This window comes from Vombatus ursinus, unplaced genomic scaffold (assembly GCF_900497805.2).
Source record: "Vombatus ursinus unplaced genomic scaffold, bare-nosed wombat genome assembly UNPS02014825.1, whole genome shotgun sequence".
Classification (NCBI taxonomy): Eukaryota; Metazoa; Chordata; class Mammalia; order Diprotodontia; family Vombatidae; genus Vombatus; species Vombatus ursinus.
The window spans coordinates 6,431,797-6,445,661 of record NW_020954603.1 but is presented as its reverse complement, the minus strand read 5'-3'; the positions used below and the strand labels follow the sequence as shown (position 1 = coordinate 6,445,661).

Sequence of the window (13,865 nt, the reverse complement as noted above, 5' to 3'; positions counted from 1 at the left end):
AATTTTCTTTCTTATTGTCAATATCCATTCCAGAAGCATGGTGTAGTAGATAAAGAGCTGGCCTCAGCGTCAGAAAACTTAAGTTTGAATCAGGCCTCTTACACCTACTGGCCATGTGACCCTGGGCAAGTCATAGGGTCAAGATAATACCCTGACTTGGTAGGGGAAGTTCTTCACCTGAGGCTCCCTACACTGAGGAAAATCACAGGTCGGGTCCAAAAAAAAAAATCATCCCTCACAAAACAATGACTGAATAGCTACCTACTTCTCTTCAATGGCCTGTGTGAGGGTGTTATGCGGGGTACAAAGATAAACAGGACATACCTTCCAGGAGCTTAGTAGGAAAGAGAAGATGCCCAAAACCATAAATCAAGGCAGAACGGAATAGGTATAAAAGAGAGATATAAACAGAGCTAGAAGAGTTCAAAGAAGAAAAATCATTTCTGAGTAGGGTGGATCAGGAAAGATTCCTGGACAAAGTATTTGGCCCAGGTCTTAAAGGGCAGAATTTCACCAGAAGGAAATGGGTCAGCCCCCAGCCCTGGGACCATGGGTTCTGAGAGGTGAGATTTCACCAGTCTTGCCTGGAAAAAAAAAGCTACCAGACTTCTTTCTAACCATGTCCAAACCATGCCTCCCTCCAACCACTTCCCAGCTCTCTCCTCCCTCCTAAATGTGTTTGTTCTCTTCCCCACTAGAATGTAAGCCCTTAAAGAGAGGAACAATGTTGCTTGACACATGGCCTAGCACATAGTAGGTGCTAGTAAATGCTTCTTCATCCCTTCATTCACAGTGGCAAAGTGGAAGAATGCTGTAGGTATAGGCAAGGGCACAGAGGGAGGTGATATGGAGGACCTATCTGGGGACAGCCAAGTTGTACTGTGTTTGTCTGGCTGGAGCTCACAGGAGATGAAAGAAGGGGCTATGAATTAGGACTGGAAAGCCTGGTTGGATCTGGAGCAGAGTTTCTTCACTTCTTTGTGTCCTGAGCTCCATGGGTACTCATTCTGGGGAAGCCCTTCTCAAGCTACCCACAGACCCCAGGGCTAAGAACCCAAAATCTCAAATACCAGGACTGTGGAATCTAGCTTTTAGGGAGTGAGAAACAAGAAGAAATTTGGAAGCAGCACAGTGATGTGACCACAGTTGTGAATTAGGAAACTTAATCTGGTGTATTTGAGGAAACCTGGGCCTTCACAGGCTAGGAGGTGACTGCAATATTCCAGATGAGGCAAAGAAGGACTGGACCAGGATGATGGAAGTATAAAATCAGACTCCTCAGTTCTACCAACATTTTACTGTTCAGTCCCTTCAACAAGATAGCCTGGGGCTGAGTAGAGGAAGATTTAGTCTTTAGATGCCACAGAAAATCCAAGCAGATCCATCATGTCCAACATGATCATCACTATAGCAGCAAAATTTTGTTTTGGAATGTACAACATAATTTTTTAGCAGATTAACCTTCCTCGTGCATTTCTGAGTTTATTTTTTAAAATACTGACTACAGACCAATGAGTTTGACTTCATCTCATGACAAGATTCTAAAATGTATTATTTAAAATCTGATTAGTAAACATGGAGAAAAGGCAGCAATGACCATTAAGAGCCAATACAGCTTAATCAACCAAAGATAAACCAATTTACCCTAATGTTCTTTAGTGACAGGGTTACTAGGCTTGGAGATCAGAGTAATGCTGCACACACTGCTTACCCAGACTTGAGCAAAGCCTCTGACAAAGTCTCTCATGATATTTCTGAGGAAAAGAGAGAAAGGTGGGGGCTAGATGATAGTTCGAGTAGGTGGGCTCAAAACTGGCTGAAATACTAGATCCCAAGAGGAGTCATTAAGGTCAGTCTTTATTGAATGCTCCAGGACCTTATTCTTGGCCCTGTGCTTTCTAACTTTTTATCAACAGCTTGGATGAAGAAAGAAGAAAAGCCAATGAAGTTGACAGACAACAGAGTCCATATCTAAAAAGATCTTAACAGGCCGGAGCACCGTGGGCTGAATCTAATAAGGCAAAATTCAACAAGGATCATTTTAAAGTCTGAGGTTTGGGTTCCAAAAATCAATTTCACAAAGATAAGGTAGGGGAGCCTTGGAGAGCCAGGAGTTCACCTGAAAAAAATCTGGGATTGGATAAGACTGTAAGCTCAGTATGAGTCAACACCGATATGGCAGCCAAAATGCATTTCTATTAAAGCAAGAAAAGCATCGAGTGCAGGCTTAGGAAGGTGACACTGGCCAGAACAAATGGAGAGGCCTGCTCTGCCACTTACAGCCTACAGAACCCTCAGCAAGTCACCTCTCTGGCTCTGTTTCCTCCCCAGAAAAGTGAAGGCTTCAATTATATTGCCTCTAAAGTCTCTACTAGTTCTAAATCTAAGACCCAAATATATTATTCTAACATTGGGTTTCATTCTGGGCAACATATTTTAGGAAACACATTAATATACTAGGCAACACCCAGAGGCCGTGGAACACCCGGAGCAAGGAGACTGTGGAAGGGCTTCAAGGTCAGCAGAGAAGGAGCGACAGACGGAGCTGAGGAGAAAACGGCCCAGAGAGAGACAGCCTGCCTCCCACCCAGGGCTCCAGCAAAGGAGGGTGGCCCCTGGGGTGTTTCTGAGTGGGGATTTTTGTTCCTGTACCGAATGGCCTTGATGGCCTCTAGAAAGAAGTCCCTCCAGCCTCAATGCTGTGATATCATCAAAAGGAAATGTTTCAAACATTCATATTAAAATAAGATTGAAGATCAAAAATTAGCTTGCTTCCCCAAGAATTCATTGCATGAGAGCTGATGAGAAAAAGCCTATCATTGAAAATTCATTGTAATAAGTCCCATGCTGAGAGCTAACTAGACTTCAAGTTAGCCAGTTTTCTATTTCTACAGGCTTAATCAGTGCCAGCTCTTAGCTCTTAGCCAAGTTAAAAGTTTTATGTAACTTAGGGGTCATTTTTTTTAGCAGTAATATTACTATTGTACATTTATTTCTAAGTAACTTGACTGGTCAGGCCTAAAAATCAATCTCCCAGATATTTCCAAGTGGAATTTATGTTTACCGTTACATAAATTAGTTGCAAGCAGATGGATAACTTTATTTTAGCCCCCAAAATACTTTAACATTAGCCAGTTGATTATTCTGCAAAGTTATTATTCCATTAACAAAGATAAACCAATTTTGCCAAATCTGATCTCCCTCACCCCAAAAGTATATTAAACATAGCCACGGAAGTAAGCTGAAGGCCGATGTCAATTTTTAACCATGTTTAAGTGTTTTTTCTATTTATTTAAGATATCGAGATCAGATGCGAAGGTCATGAAGGCTCTGGACCAAAATCATCTCATTTGAACATGTGTTGTGTAAGAAAAAGCTAACTCCCAAGCCTCATGACACATTAAGGAGATCAAATCACATTGTGCTAAGTATTTTAAGGGCATTCAATTGTATGCAATCCATCTGTTGCTCAACTAGAACATTAAATTGTGCAATCTGAACCTTTCATCTGGAACATGCTCCCTCTCTCATGGAAACCAACACTTTTATTCAATCGCTTCTTAAAACTTCTCTATTAAAGGGGGGCAAACAAGGAAGTCTGTTTCCAGTTTAAAGCAACGGTCAGACATGGCACAGAGACCAAGCCCCAAAAATCCTAAGGAGGCTTCTTCAGATCAAACATAGAAGTCGCCACAAGTTCTCACATCAATCAACCAATTCACAAGGATTTATTAAGCACCTACCATGTGCGAGGCATTGGGGATACAAGTACAAAGAATGAAAGAATTCCTAATGGAAATGAGCTGACAGGAAGGACAACAAGCTAATGGGAGAGATGAGAACATGTTATTAATAATAATGATGATAATAGTTAATATTTATATAGTGCTTGTTATGTGCCACTATGCTAATGCTTTACAAATATTGTTTCATTTGACCCTCACAACAACCCTGCCAGGTAGGTGCTATCATGCTTGCCTCAGACATTTACACTGCACTGCAAATAAGTTCAAGGTGCTGACTTTCCCCCAGGTTATACACAAAACCCTTCTGAAATGAACTAAGCCTCCATCCTTCCCTGAGGCCGTTTGGACGAAGGCAGAGGGTGCTTAAGATTAATCAGGAGAGAGAAAGGGACTGGACCAGCCATGCCCCTGGCAGAGTTCAGTCCTCCCCTTGGCACTCAGCCACGCTGGCTGCTCCCCAAACCTGACAAGCGTCTCCTTGATCCATGCAGGCCCTGGTCCTTCCTCCATTCCTGGAACTACTTCCCCCCTCCTTCTCCTGGCCTTTCAGAATCCTTACCTTCCTTCGCAGCTAGCTCAGATGCTGCCTCCTCTGAGAAGCCTTCCCTGATCCCCCCATTCACTGAATTTCCTTTTCTGGAGATCTTTAATCTGTGCTTTACCCCTGCGGCATGCTTCTCTATCTGTGGACGTGAGCCACAGCATGGCACCAAACTCTGGGACTGAAGTCAGGTGGCCAGACCCTCACTATGTGAATAAGTCAGCTCACAGTCTCGGCTTCCTCTTTTGTAAAAAGAGGACAATAACACGCTGCTTCCCCTGGAGGGTCATTCCAAGGAAAGCAGCATGCAAGTTTTGAAGCTCGATCCAAATCCAAGTTATTATTTTGTTATTACTATATCCCCCAGGAGAACGCACGCTGCCCTAGCTCTAAGAACTCTATGTTCTACACCAAATAGACCAGTGAGATGATCAAACTTAAATATGGACAACATGCACTGCATGAAAAGTGCATTAGAGAACTGCAAAACAAGGTGTGATAAGAGATCGAGATCACAGCCAATCTGGGCAACGAAGTCCAGCTTTCAGGAGTGAGGCATGTAACCGTGAGAAAGATAAGCAGGACCAGTATTTATATTCTGCTGAATTCCTTAGAAAAGTTAGCAGACAGTTGGATAACCCAAAGTGTTCAAATAATGAATGTCTCAATTCAAAAGATTTTCAAATCAAAAAACTCTTTTTGGGGAATCCAAAGTGGATTCTGTCTCTCCACCTTATCTATCATCCTTACCCGAAATCTAACCCTAAGTCCCTAAAAAAAAGACCCATTCACTCTTCTCAACCCACACTTTGCTCTTGCTTGGCCCACTGGTGCCAGGCAGAACAAAGGTCATCCTCTTTGCCCACGATAGCCCTGCAAATGCCTGACAATATCTGTCCTGTCCCCGATCTACACTTCAGGTAAATCAAACATCCTCAGCCACTTCCATTGCTCCTTCTCTCCTGACCTTGAAGCCCTTCCACAGCCTCTGGGTGTTGCCCAGTATATTAATGTGTTTCCTAAAATGTGTTGCCCAGAATGAAACCTAATGTCAGAATGCACTTTAATCAGTCAAACAAGCATTGACTGAGCTCTCACCCTGTGCTAGTAGGCTCTCTGATCAGCATTAGGGATCCAAAGGCCAGACTGAAGCAATCTCTGCCCTCAAAAAGCTTCCACTGTAATTCAGTAGCACGTACAGATACCTATAAGATGCATTTCGTTGTTCAGTCCCTTCAGTAGTGTCTGACTCTCTGTGACCCCATTTGGGGTTTTCTTGGCAGAGATTCTGGAGTGGTGTGCCATTTCCTTCTCCAGCTCATTTCACTGATAAGGAACTGAGGCAAACAAGGCGAAGTGACTTGCCCAGGGTCACACAGCTCGTAAGTGTCTGAGGCTGGATTTGAGCTCAGGAAGATGAGTCTTCCTGACTCTGGGCCTTGGAAGGGAGGAGACATTAGCAGCAGATGGAAGGACCAGGATGGGTCTCATCCAGAAGGTGGCATTAGATCTGAGTCTTGAAGAAACCCAGGGATTCCAGGAGGCACAACTGAACACAGAAGTGTCAAGGGTTAGACTCCATCTCTCAGGTATGCCCACCTCTCTCATCCTATGTGATCCTGTCTTTGCATCCCTCCTTTAGCACAGGGCCCAGCACATAGTGAGCACTTAACGAATGCTTGCTGACTTACCCTGTGACTTCATCACCTCTCTATAAATGTCTCCTACATATTCATCTCCAACACCAGTTCTGCCTATAGCTCTAGTCCCCTGTTTCCTACCACTGGCTAGAAATCTCCCCAGCCTCCCCAGCACCTAAAACTCAATATGACTGCAACTAAATTTATATTCCTCCCCCTCAAAAAAACAAACAAACAGTCCCTGCCCCTAAATTCTGCATTTCTGTTGACGGTGAAACCACCCTCCCAGTCACCCAAGATGGTAACTGTGAAGCCACCTCTGACCCCTCCCTCTGCGTCATCATTCAATCTGTGGTCAAGTTCTGCTAAGTATATCTAAGTATATCTTCTATCTGTCCCTTCCCTTGCAGCAATCAACTTAATTAAAATCTCCCAGTCTACTTACCTCGACTAGGCAGCAAACTAACTAGTTTGGCTGCCTCTGGTCTCTTCCTTCTCTAATATATCCCAGGTAATCTTTCTAATATATCACTACAATTACACCCTTCCTCTAATCAAAAACCTCTCCCCAACACCTCCTTAGCCTCGCCTTAATGCCCTCTATCACTTTTTTCCAGCCCTTTTTGGCCGGGGCAAAAAATAGCACCCCAATCCTAATTCAGAGATCACAAAACTTTATAGCTGGAAAGGACTGAAAAACAGGAAGGTTTTAAGCAGCCTTGAAAAGACCCCAAAATTGGTAACACTTCCAAAACCACTCCATTAACATTTGTAAAGATCAGCAGATTTACTGTGACTTCTCAGTTTCCTGGGTCAAATTGAAGAAAATTCTCACTCAAGTAAAAACATCTATGTCTTTTCCTTGTCCCTTTCTACTCAGATGCCGTCCATCTATTCAGTCATATCTTGGGGGTATGGCGATACCTCCATTCTACTGCGAGTTCTCAGAGCAAAGACTGTTTCTGCCTTTCCTTATATGCTTGTTGACTCTTCCATAGCTGAAGAAGTAAAATTGGTCAGTTTAGTTCAACAAATGTTTATTCAAAAAACATTTCCAAATTCACATTGTAAACTGGCAATTAAGCAGAAAATACATAATTTAAGCACTTACACCCATTTGCCCTAATTGGACAGTATCAAAGCAGGTAGGTACATCTTGCAGAGCCAGGCAGCACATTTTTAAAGCTAATTCTACGGAAATTTTTAGCTCCTACCAAACTGGTCTGACCTCACGCCTACACTGAGCCCATTCAGGTCCAGACACCAGCTCCACACCCTGTCCCTTTGCTCCCAACCATCCCATCTTCCTGCTGTATGCTTGGAAGCCCTTGTGAGCTTAATTTTCGGATTCTCTCAGAACCCTCCTGTCATGTGTTGTTCTAAGTAGCCAGTGGAACAACACCTCAGAGGTCATCATCCCAGGCCATTTTCTAGGAATCTAAATTCTGTTTTAGATGACACTCCAGTCACTGGTCACATATCAGATGTCCCTGAAATGTGGCCAAATTGTCAATATATGACATATAAACATTTACTTTCCAGCAACTGTCAGCCCTTTTCAGATGACTTAACTCAACTCATCGGGGTTTCCACGGTCTCCCCCAAAAGGGCAGCACCATCACTAGATACCTGCCCAGAGACTCAAGAAGAATCAACTCTCCGTGAAGACTCAAGCAATGGAATGATGGGAATTCTCTTCCTTATCTCTTGATAAAAGGGCAGGCTCTCATCTGGCAAAAATGATTTCTATCTAGTCCTATCCACAGCCAGGAATGCAGATTAAATGACCACCCAAGGTCTGACGTGGTCTCTCTCCACATCTGCACCTGCTGCAATCTGCCCCTGATCTCGTGGCCCAACTGTGACTGCAGCTTGAGGTGATTCACCACCTCCTCAATCCTCCTGCCCCCATCTGGGCCTCTCTGAGGCCCTCATTACAACATAACTGGAGTCAGAGCCTCCCATGTACTCCTCTTACTAAAGGCAGAAGACGCCCCTTGCTCCTTTCGTGCATCGCCCGTGCCCTGCACCACCAGTGCCCTACACAGTCAATCAAAACCAGTAAGAGATTAGTCAATGTTTGTGGAATTGAACTAAATCCCCTCTGTGCTTTTTTTTTTTTTAGCCTTCTGAGGGCAGTCAGTGACTATATCCAACAAAGGAAAGGTGATAAGAAGAGTCCAGGTGTGAGGCAGTGGCATGAAAGCTCCCAGAGTGATTTGGGGGGCAAATATTACGAATTGTCTTCACTAGGCACAAGGGTATGATCCAAGGAAGGCAGCTCGGCACAGGTGAGTGGGAATGTAACCCAGGAGCCCTGGGCAGTTTGAACCTGGCCAGAGAACTCTGGGAGCCCGCTGCATAGAGACACTCACTGACGTCAGAGGAGCAGACATGATTAGGGCACTGACAGAGAAGGAGGGAGGCCAGAACCTCAGTGGAAATCCATGTTAAAGGGGCAGAAAGAAGCTGAAAGACCAGGAGGGAAGTGGTTAGAAGGGCAGGAAGAGAATCATGAGGGTGCGGCGCCATGGAAGCCAAGAGATGAGAGGCTATCGAGGAGGCCCAGGGGGTAACAACGCCAAACAGTGCAGAGAAGTCAAGGAGACAAAGAAGGGAGGCAGGAGGATGTGGGTGAAACCTCGGGATTTAGAGAGAAGGACAGGATCTGTGACTCTGCAAAGGGCCTCTTCAGCAGAGCAGGAGGGGCAGACACCAGGGAGAACACCCAGGGTCTTCTCTCTCAAGGGCCCATAAACTCAAGCCTCTGGACATGTGGAAAACAGTACTTCGACACAACTCGTTTCCTTTGCAGTCCTACGGATTTTATCTGATGCACTTATAAACACTGCTCTGAGAAGAGGCCACAGGCTCCCACAGACTGACTGCCCAAGGGATCCAAGACACAAAGAAAGGGAGGAATCCTTGCTCTGGAAGCACCATCTGAGCCCAGAGAAGACACATTTCCGTTCAAACTAATCCCAGAACCACCCCATTTAATGCACAAACCTGAGACTAGGAAGTATAAAACCTGTATTGGGATTACCTGTAGCCCCAAGGGGGTGGCCCTTGGAAATCAATCCACCGCTAGGGTTTATGACCCACTTTCCTCCGTAAGTATTGTCTCCTCTATCAATCAGCTCTCCTGCCTTTCCTGAAAAATAAAGGTCAAAAATAAAACTGAAACTCACACCAGACACGCTTCTTAAGTTCAATGTGACGGATGGAAATTTATTGAGGCAAACATTTCATGTCGATACAAATTAAAAACAATTCTGATAGAGGGACATGGAAAGAATTCTATGAACTGGTATAATACCGTACGTGGAAAGAATCACCACCGCGAGACAAACCAAATCGGATGCTGGGAAACTGTCAAGACGCAAGAAGAGAAAGAAAGAGAAAAAGTCCCCCTGCCCTTTGCATGAGGTCAGGGTCCCTGGTGAGGAACGCTGCGCCTCCTGCCAAATTGTTTCAAAGTGCTGATTGGTTTTACGGACGGTTTCTCTTCTTCCTCTTCTTGTGTTTGATTATTTGTGATATGAGATGGCTCCCTGAGAGAAGGGAGGGACCCATCACAAACCAGCCCAGCAGGCCCTGGGCTTCCTGTCAGCCGATACAAAGTGCCAGAAGACGTGTCGACGACTTTAGAAGCAGAAGACACTTACTAGTTGTGTGACCCTGGCCAAGTCACTTAACCATTGCCTGCCTCAGTTTCCTCCTCTCTAAAATGGTTAATAATAACACTGACTCCCCAAGGCTGTGAGGTTCAGATGAGACCGTATTTGTCTTGCCCTCTGTAAACCTTACAGCACCACACAGACACAAGCTATCCCCGTCCTCTGATGTCCCATTCACCTTCCCTGGGCACAGAGCCCTGAAAGGCACGGGCACTGCTTGTACCTTCAGCACATAATCCCAGAGCTTCATAAGTGATGAGCTCATTCGCAGAGAAACAGTCGTGAAGTTCAATAACACTGACATCCTTCGGCTTCAGACCGGACTTTTCATAGCACCTTCTGGCTGCTTCTTTACTCAAGTCAAAGCCGACCTGAAGCCAAAAGGAAACAAATTAACAGCGTGAAAAAGGGGTGGCTTCAGCAAAAATTATTTACAGAAATACAGCTCCTGGTTAACTTGTACATGGCCCTGCCAGCAGAGGATCGACCACACCTGAGGACAGGCAAATGCATCACTTACAGTGCTCAGGGAGGCATCCACCCACCCACTTACAGACAGACAACCCAAAGACTCTGTCTCTAGGCAGAGGCCCCACCCCTGCCTTAGACCCTCACAAGCCTTTATAAAGTATCTACTAGAGAGCAGCTTCTAAAACACACCTTGGGTCTCCTGAATAATACACTAATAGCCAACTAATCTCTGCTTCCATGTACAGACATATCCTGCCCGTCACTAACTGACCACAACATCATAGTGTCCAGGGAGTCCCAAGGCCCAACGATGCCAGAGTCAAGTTTTACACTTCTAAGGCAGCGTTTGGTTACAAGAGATTAACAATGTGATTATAAAACAATGTTGGTGAGGACAATTTACGTGGGATGTGCTTAATTAACCTCTGCCCTTCTAAGCAGCATCTAGTGATCCAGCCCAGTGAAGAATAACCTTGTTTGACTGGACATTTTCCCATTTACTGCCCAGAAGCCCTGGGGTTTGCCAATGAGCTGGTAACCATGTAGGTTAATTTGGGGATTTTTTTTTTCAGGCAGGTCTATGATTTTACTGGTGTAGGGAACTCCTGGTATCAAAACTCTCTCCATCAATGGACTTCAGCCACTTGTCTAGATCTGATAACATTCCAGAGCTGGCTTGGCACCTGAAAGGGTAGGAGGCTTTCTCAGGGTCACAAAGTTAGCACGTGCCAGAAGAAAGACTCCCTGAGCCCATAGTCAACACTCTGCCCACAATGCCTCACTGATTTTGCATGTTAATTTAACAACCAGATTAACAAGAGAAAATAGGTGTGTAATGACAGATAATGCAAAGAATGTATACACACACACACACACACACACACACACACACACACAAAACCACTGAGTACTTCTCAAAAGAGAAGGTCTAAGGGGGAACAGAAAGGCTGCCTTCAAGTACCTGAAGGGTGACCATGTGAAGAAAGACCAGAAGTTCCCACTTGTTCTGCTTGGCCCCAGAGGAAAGAGCTCAAAACCAGGGTAGGGGGAGAGAAAGATTCAGACTAGACGGAACAGACATCAGAGATGTCCAAGAGGGAAGGGGCTCCACCCTCCCTGGAGGCCTCCAAGCAAAAGCTGGTGGAGATTCTGGCTGGGTACAGGGAAGTCTCCAGGGTCCCCTTCCACCCTAAGAGTTGCTATGATTTGTGAAGTGAAGTAGAGGAAAACGCAGAACTTCAGGCATACCACTTTAATCATGCTGTCGTCTTTGAAAGTGCTTGTGAAGTCTGTTACCATCTCCTGGGCCACAATCTCCACAGCTCTGGATTGCAGGTTATGCTTAATTACAAATGATTCATTTGCCAAAATCGCTGCGGCTGCACCATCAGAAGTGGGACTGAGAAAAAGCAAAAATCATCATTTCCTCACAGACCACGATTAGGTCTTAGGTTTCACCCTGGGACAAAGAGAATAATGCCTATCCATTCTGGTCCAGCCAGTTCCTGGCACCCCCCCAAGTGGCTTCTACAGACTGGAGGATCCAGGCCCTGGGCTTCTAGCCCCCTCTCCCTTATTCTATTCCTGCTTTGAACTGGTGGGCCCCAGGGAAACACAGAGAAGAAAACACACTATTTCTCACATTTCTAGGAAAGTGTTAAAAACTGAAAGCTCTATGAAGCAACTAGGAGGTGTAGGCCTCACTTGGGGGTCTCACTGGTCTATCCTGTCTCTATCACCCATTACATGGGACAACTATGGAGAAGACACCTTCCACCACAAACGTCCCTTCGATGGAGGGGGACGAACACCCAACAAAGGTCCTGCAGGTGTCTCTGATTGCTTTGTGGTCAAGGGCAGCTGCCCAGGACTGTCACGCATCCACACCTGGAGCCACGAAGAGCCTGCCTCCATAACTGCCAGCCCCTCCCAGAGACCTCACTAAAACAGCCTAGAATCTCAGAGCAGGCTACAGCTGGGGGGATTCACTGGAACCCAATGGTGAGGGGCTGGATGCTCACACTGCAGTTTCCTTTCAAGGGGGGTTTCAAGCAAGGAAGTGGGTAGGCCCAGAATAATACGCCCTGCAGAGCAGGTGAGCTCTAAGGGTGGAGCCCGAGCTCGGTCCCCAAGAGCTGAGGCTGAAACACACCTCCTTCCTCTAGGCAGAGGGGAAAGGGGGAACCCCAGCTGAGAATGAGGGCACAGGCAGCCAGGTGTGGCTGCTGGGTCTCTTAGTTGTGTGTAAACGGTTTTCTTGGTCATAAGGGAAGGTTCGAGGAGAGGGAGAACACTTAACAGTAACATAAATGTAGCATAAAAATTAAAGGCAATAATGCTGCGTGATTCTAATGACCAATCTTGGCCACTGAGAAGACACGAGAAAACACCTCCTTCCTCCCAGCAGAGGGTGGGTTTTTCTTATGGCCTGCTCAGATGGAGTGGGATGGGGAGGGTTACACCAAGAAATGGCCATGGTGTATAAACAAAAGGAATTGATAAAATTTTAAAAAGATGCTATGCAACTAGGTATAAACATGAAAACTCAGCAGAGAACTAAGACCAAGGAAGGCAAATTTTGAGAGCGCTATGTCTACTAGTTTGCAGGAAAGAGAGGAAAGAGGAAAAGGCAGCAATTCCAGAGCAGGAAGAGGATTCCCTCTGCTACTGGCAGGGGCTTCCTTGGCAGAGAGAGCCCCAAGGGGAGGTGGTGCCTGTCCTCAGGACAGGGGCTGTTGCAGATTCCACACAATGCCAGAATGATCATTCTTACCAACACTGCAAGACAGTCAAATAATCAAAGACTTGTCGAGAATTCATCACTTCATCCAAGGTGTACTTCTGCTGGAACTGGGAATACCTAGGCACAAAATGGTCAGTTAGTAGAGCATGTGAGATGGGGGCTACCATGCAGGAAAGGGGAGGGGCAGAGAAGGGAGGAATGGAGGGAGGGATGGAGCAGCCACGACAAGAGCAAAGGTCTTTGGGAACAGCTCCAGGGTTCAGCAGCGCATCTTCGTGGATGCAAAGGATTTACTATCCAAAGCTACTGTTCAAAGTAGGAAAAAAAATAATAAAAAACAAATCTTCACTCTTAAGTACTTTATTTTCCTCTCAAAGAATAACATAATAAGTGCCAAAGCCAATCCAGATGAATTCGTTCCCTTTGGGCCAGATTCTGTGCCTACGTGGAGGAGTCACATCTGATGAAGATGAGGCAAACGACCTCCTCCTCCTCCTCCTTCTTCTTCTCCCTTCTCTTCCTTCCTCTTCCTCCTTCTCCTCTTCCTTGTCCTCCTTCTCCCTTCTCCTTCCTCCTCCTTCCTCCCCCTCCTCCTCCTCCTTCTTCTCCCTTCTCTTCTGTTCTCCTTCTTCATTCTCCCCCTTCCTCCTCTTCCTTGTCCTCCTTCTCCCTTGTCCTCCTCCCCCTTCCTCTTCCTCCTCCTCCTCCTCCTCCTCTCCCCTCCTCTCCTGGCTCTGCTTCTGACTCACCAGACATTGCCACAAAGCCTCAGCTGCCTTTTCATCCTGGAGGATCGCTCTGCCTCAGAGATGCTTCTCTCCTCTCGGTGAGTTCCTTCCAGAACCTCCATTTTAAGGAAGGGTAAATGCCCGCCAGCCCTTGCTGCTCTCCTGGCTCCATGCTGACTCTCAGACTTTGATAACATGCCCCCTCATTGGTACCCTTCCTTACTGACTTTTTCAACTCCCTTTTCTATGTAATCTTCCCTAATTATAATGTAAGCTCTTTGAGGGTAGGGATTCTTTTCGCTTTCATTTGTATCCC

The 13,865-nt window shown here is 45.7% G+C and overlaps 1 protein-coding gene across 2 annotated transcripts in view; it reads right to left on the bottom strand.

The window, feature by feature from the left end:
- Positions 1-13,865, bottom strand: part of SCP2 (sterol carrier protein 2) — a 76,124-nt gene that overhangs the window by 31,594 nt on the left and 30,665 nt on the right. The window contains exons 8-12 of one of the 2 annotated variants that reach the window (XM_027838243.1): positions 12,852-12,938; positions 11,327-11,477; positions 9,831-9,978; positions 8,974-9,081; positions 6,852-6,925 (exon numbers count right to left, since the gene is read on the bottom strand). In XM_027838243.1, the coding sequence (XP_027694044.1) occupies positions 6,900-6,925; positions 8,974-9,081; positions 9,831-9,978; positions 11,327-11,477; positions 12,852-12,938 (520 nt within the window). In that variant the 3' untranslated portion in view covers positions 6,852-6,899. Of the gene's footprint in view, positions 1-6,851; positions 6,926-8,973; positions 9,082-9,830; positions 9,979-11,326; positions 11,478-12,851; positions 12,939-13,865 lie in introns of those variants that run through there. The other variant, XM_027838242.1, reaches the window with a different exon arrangement.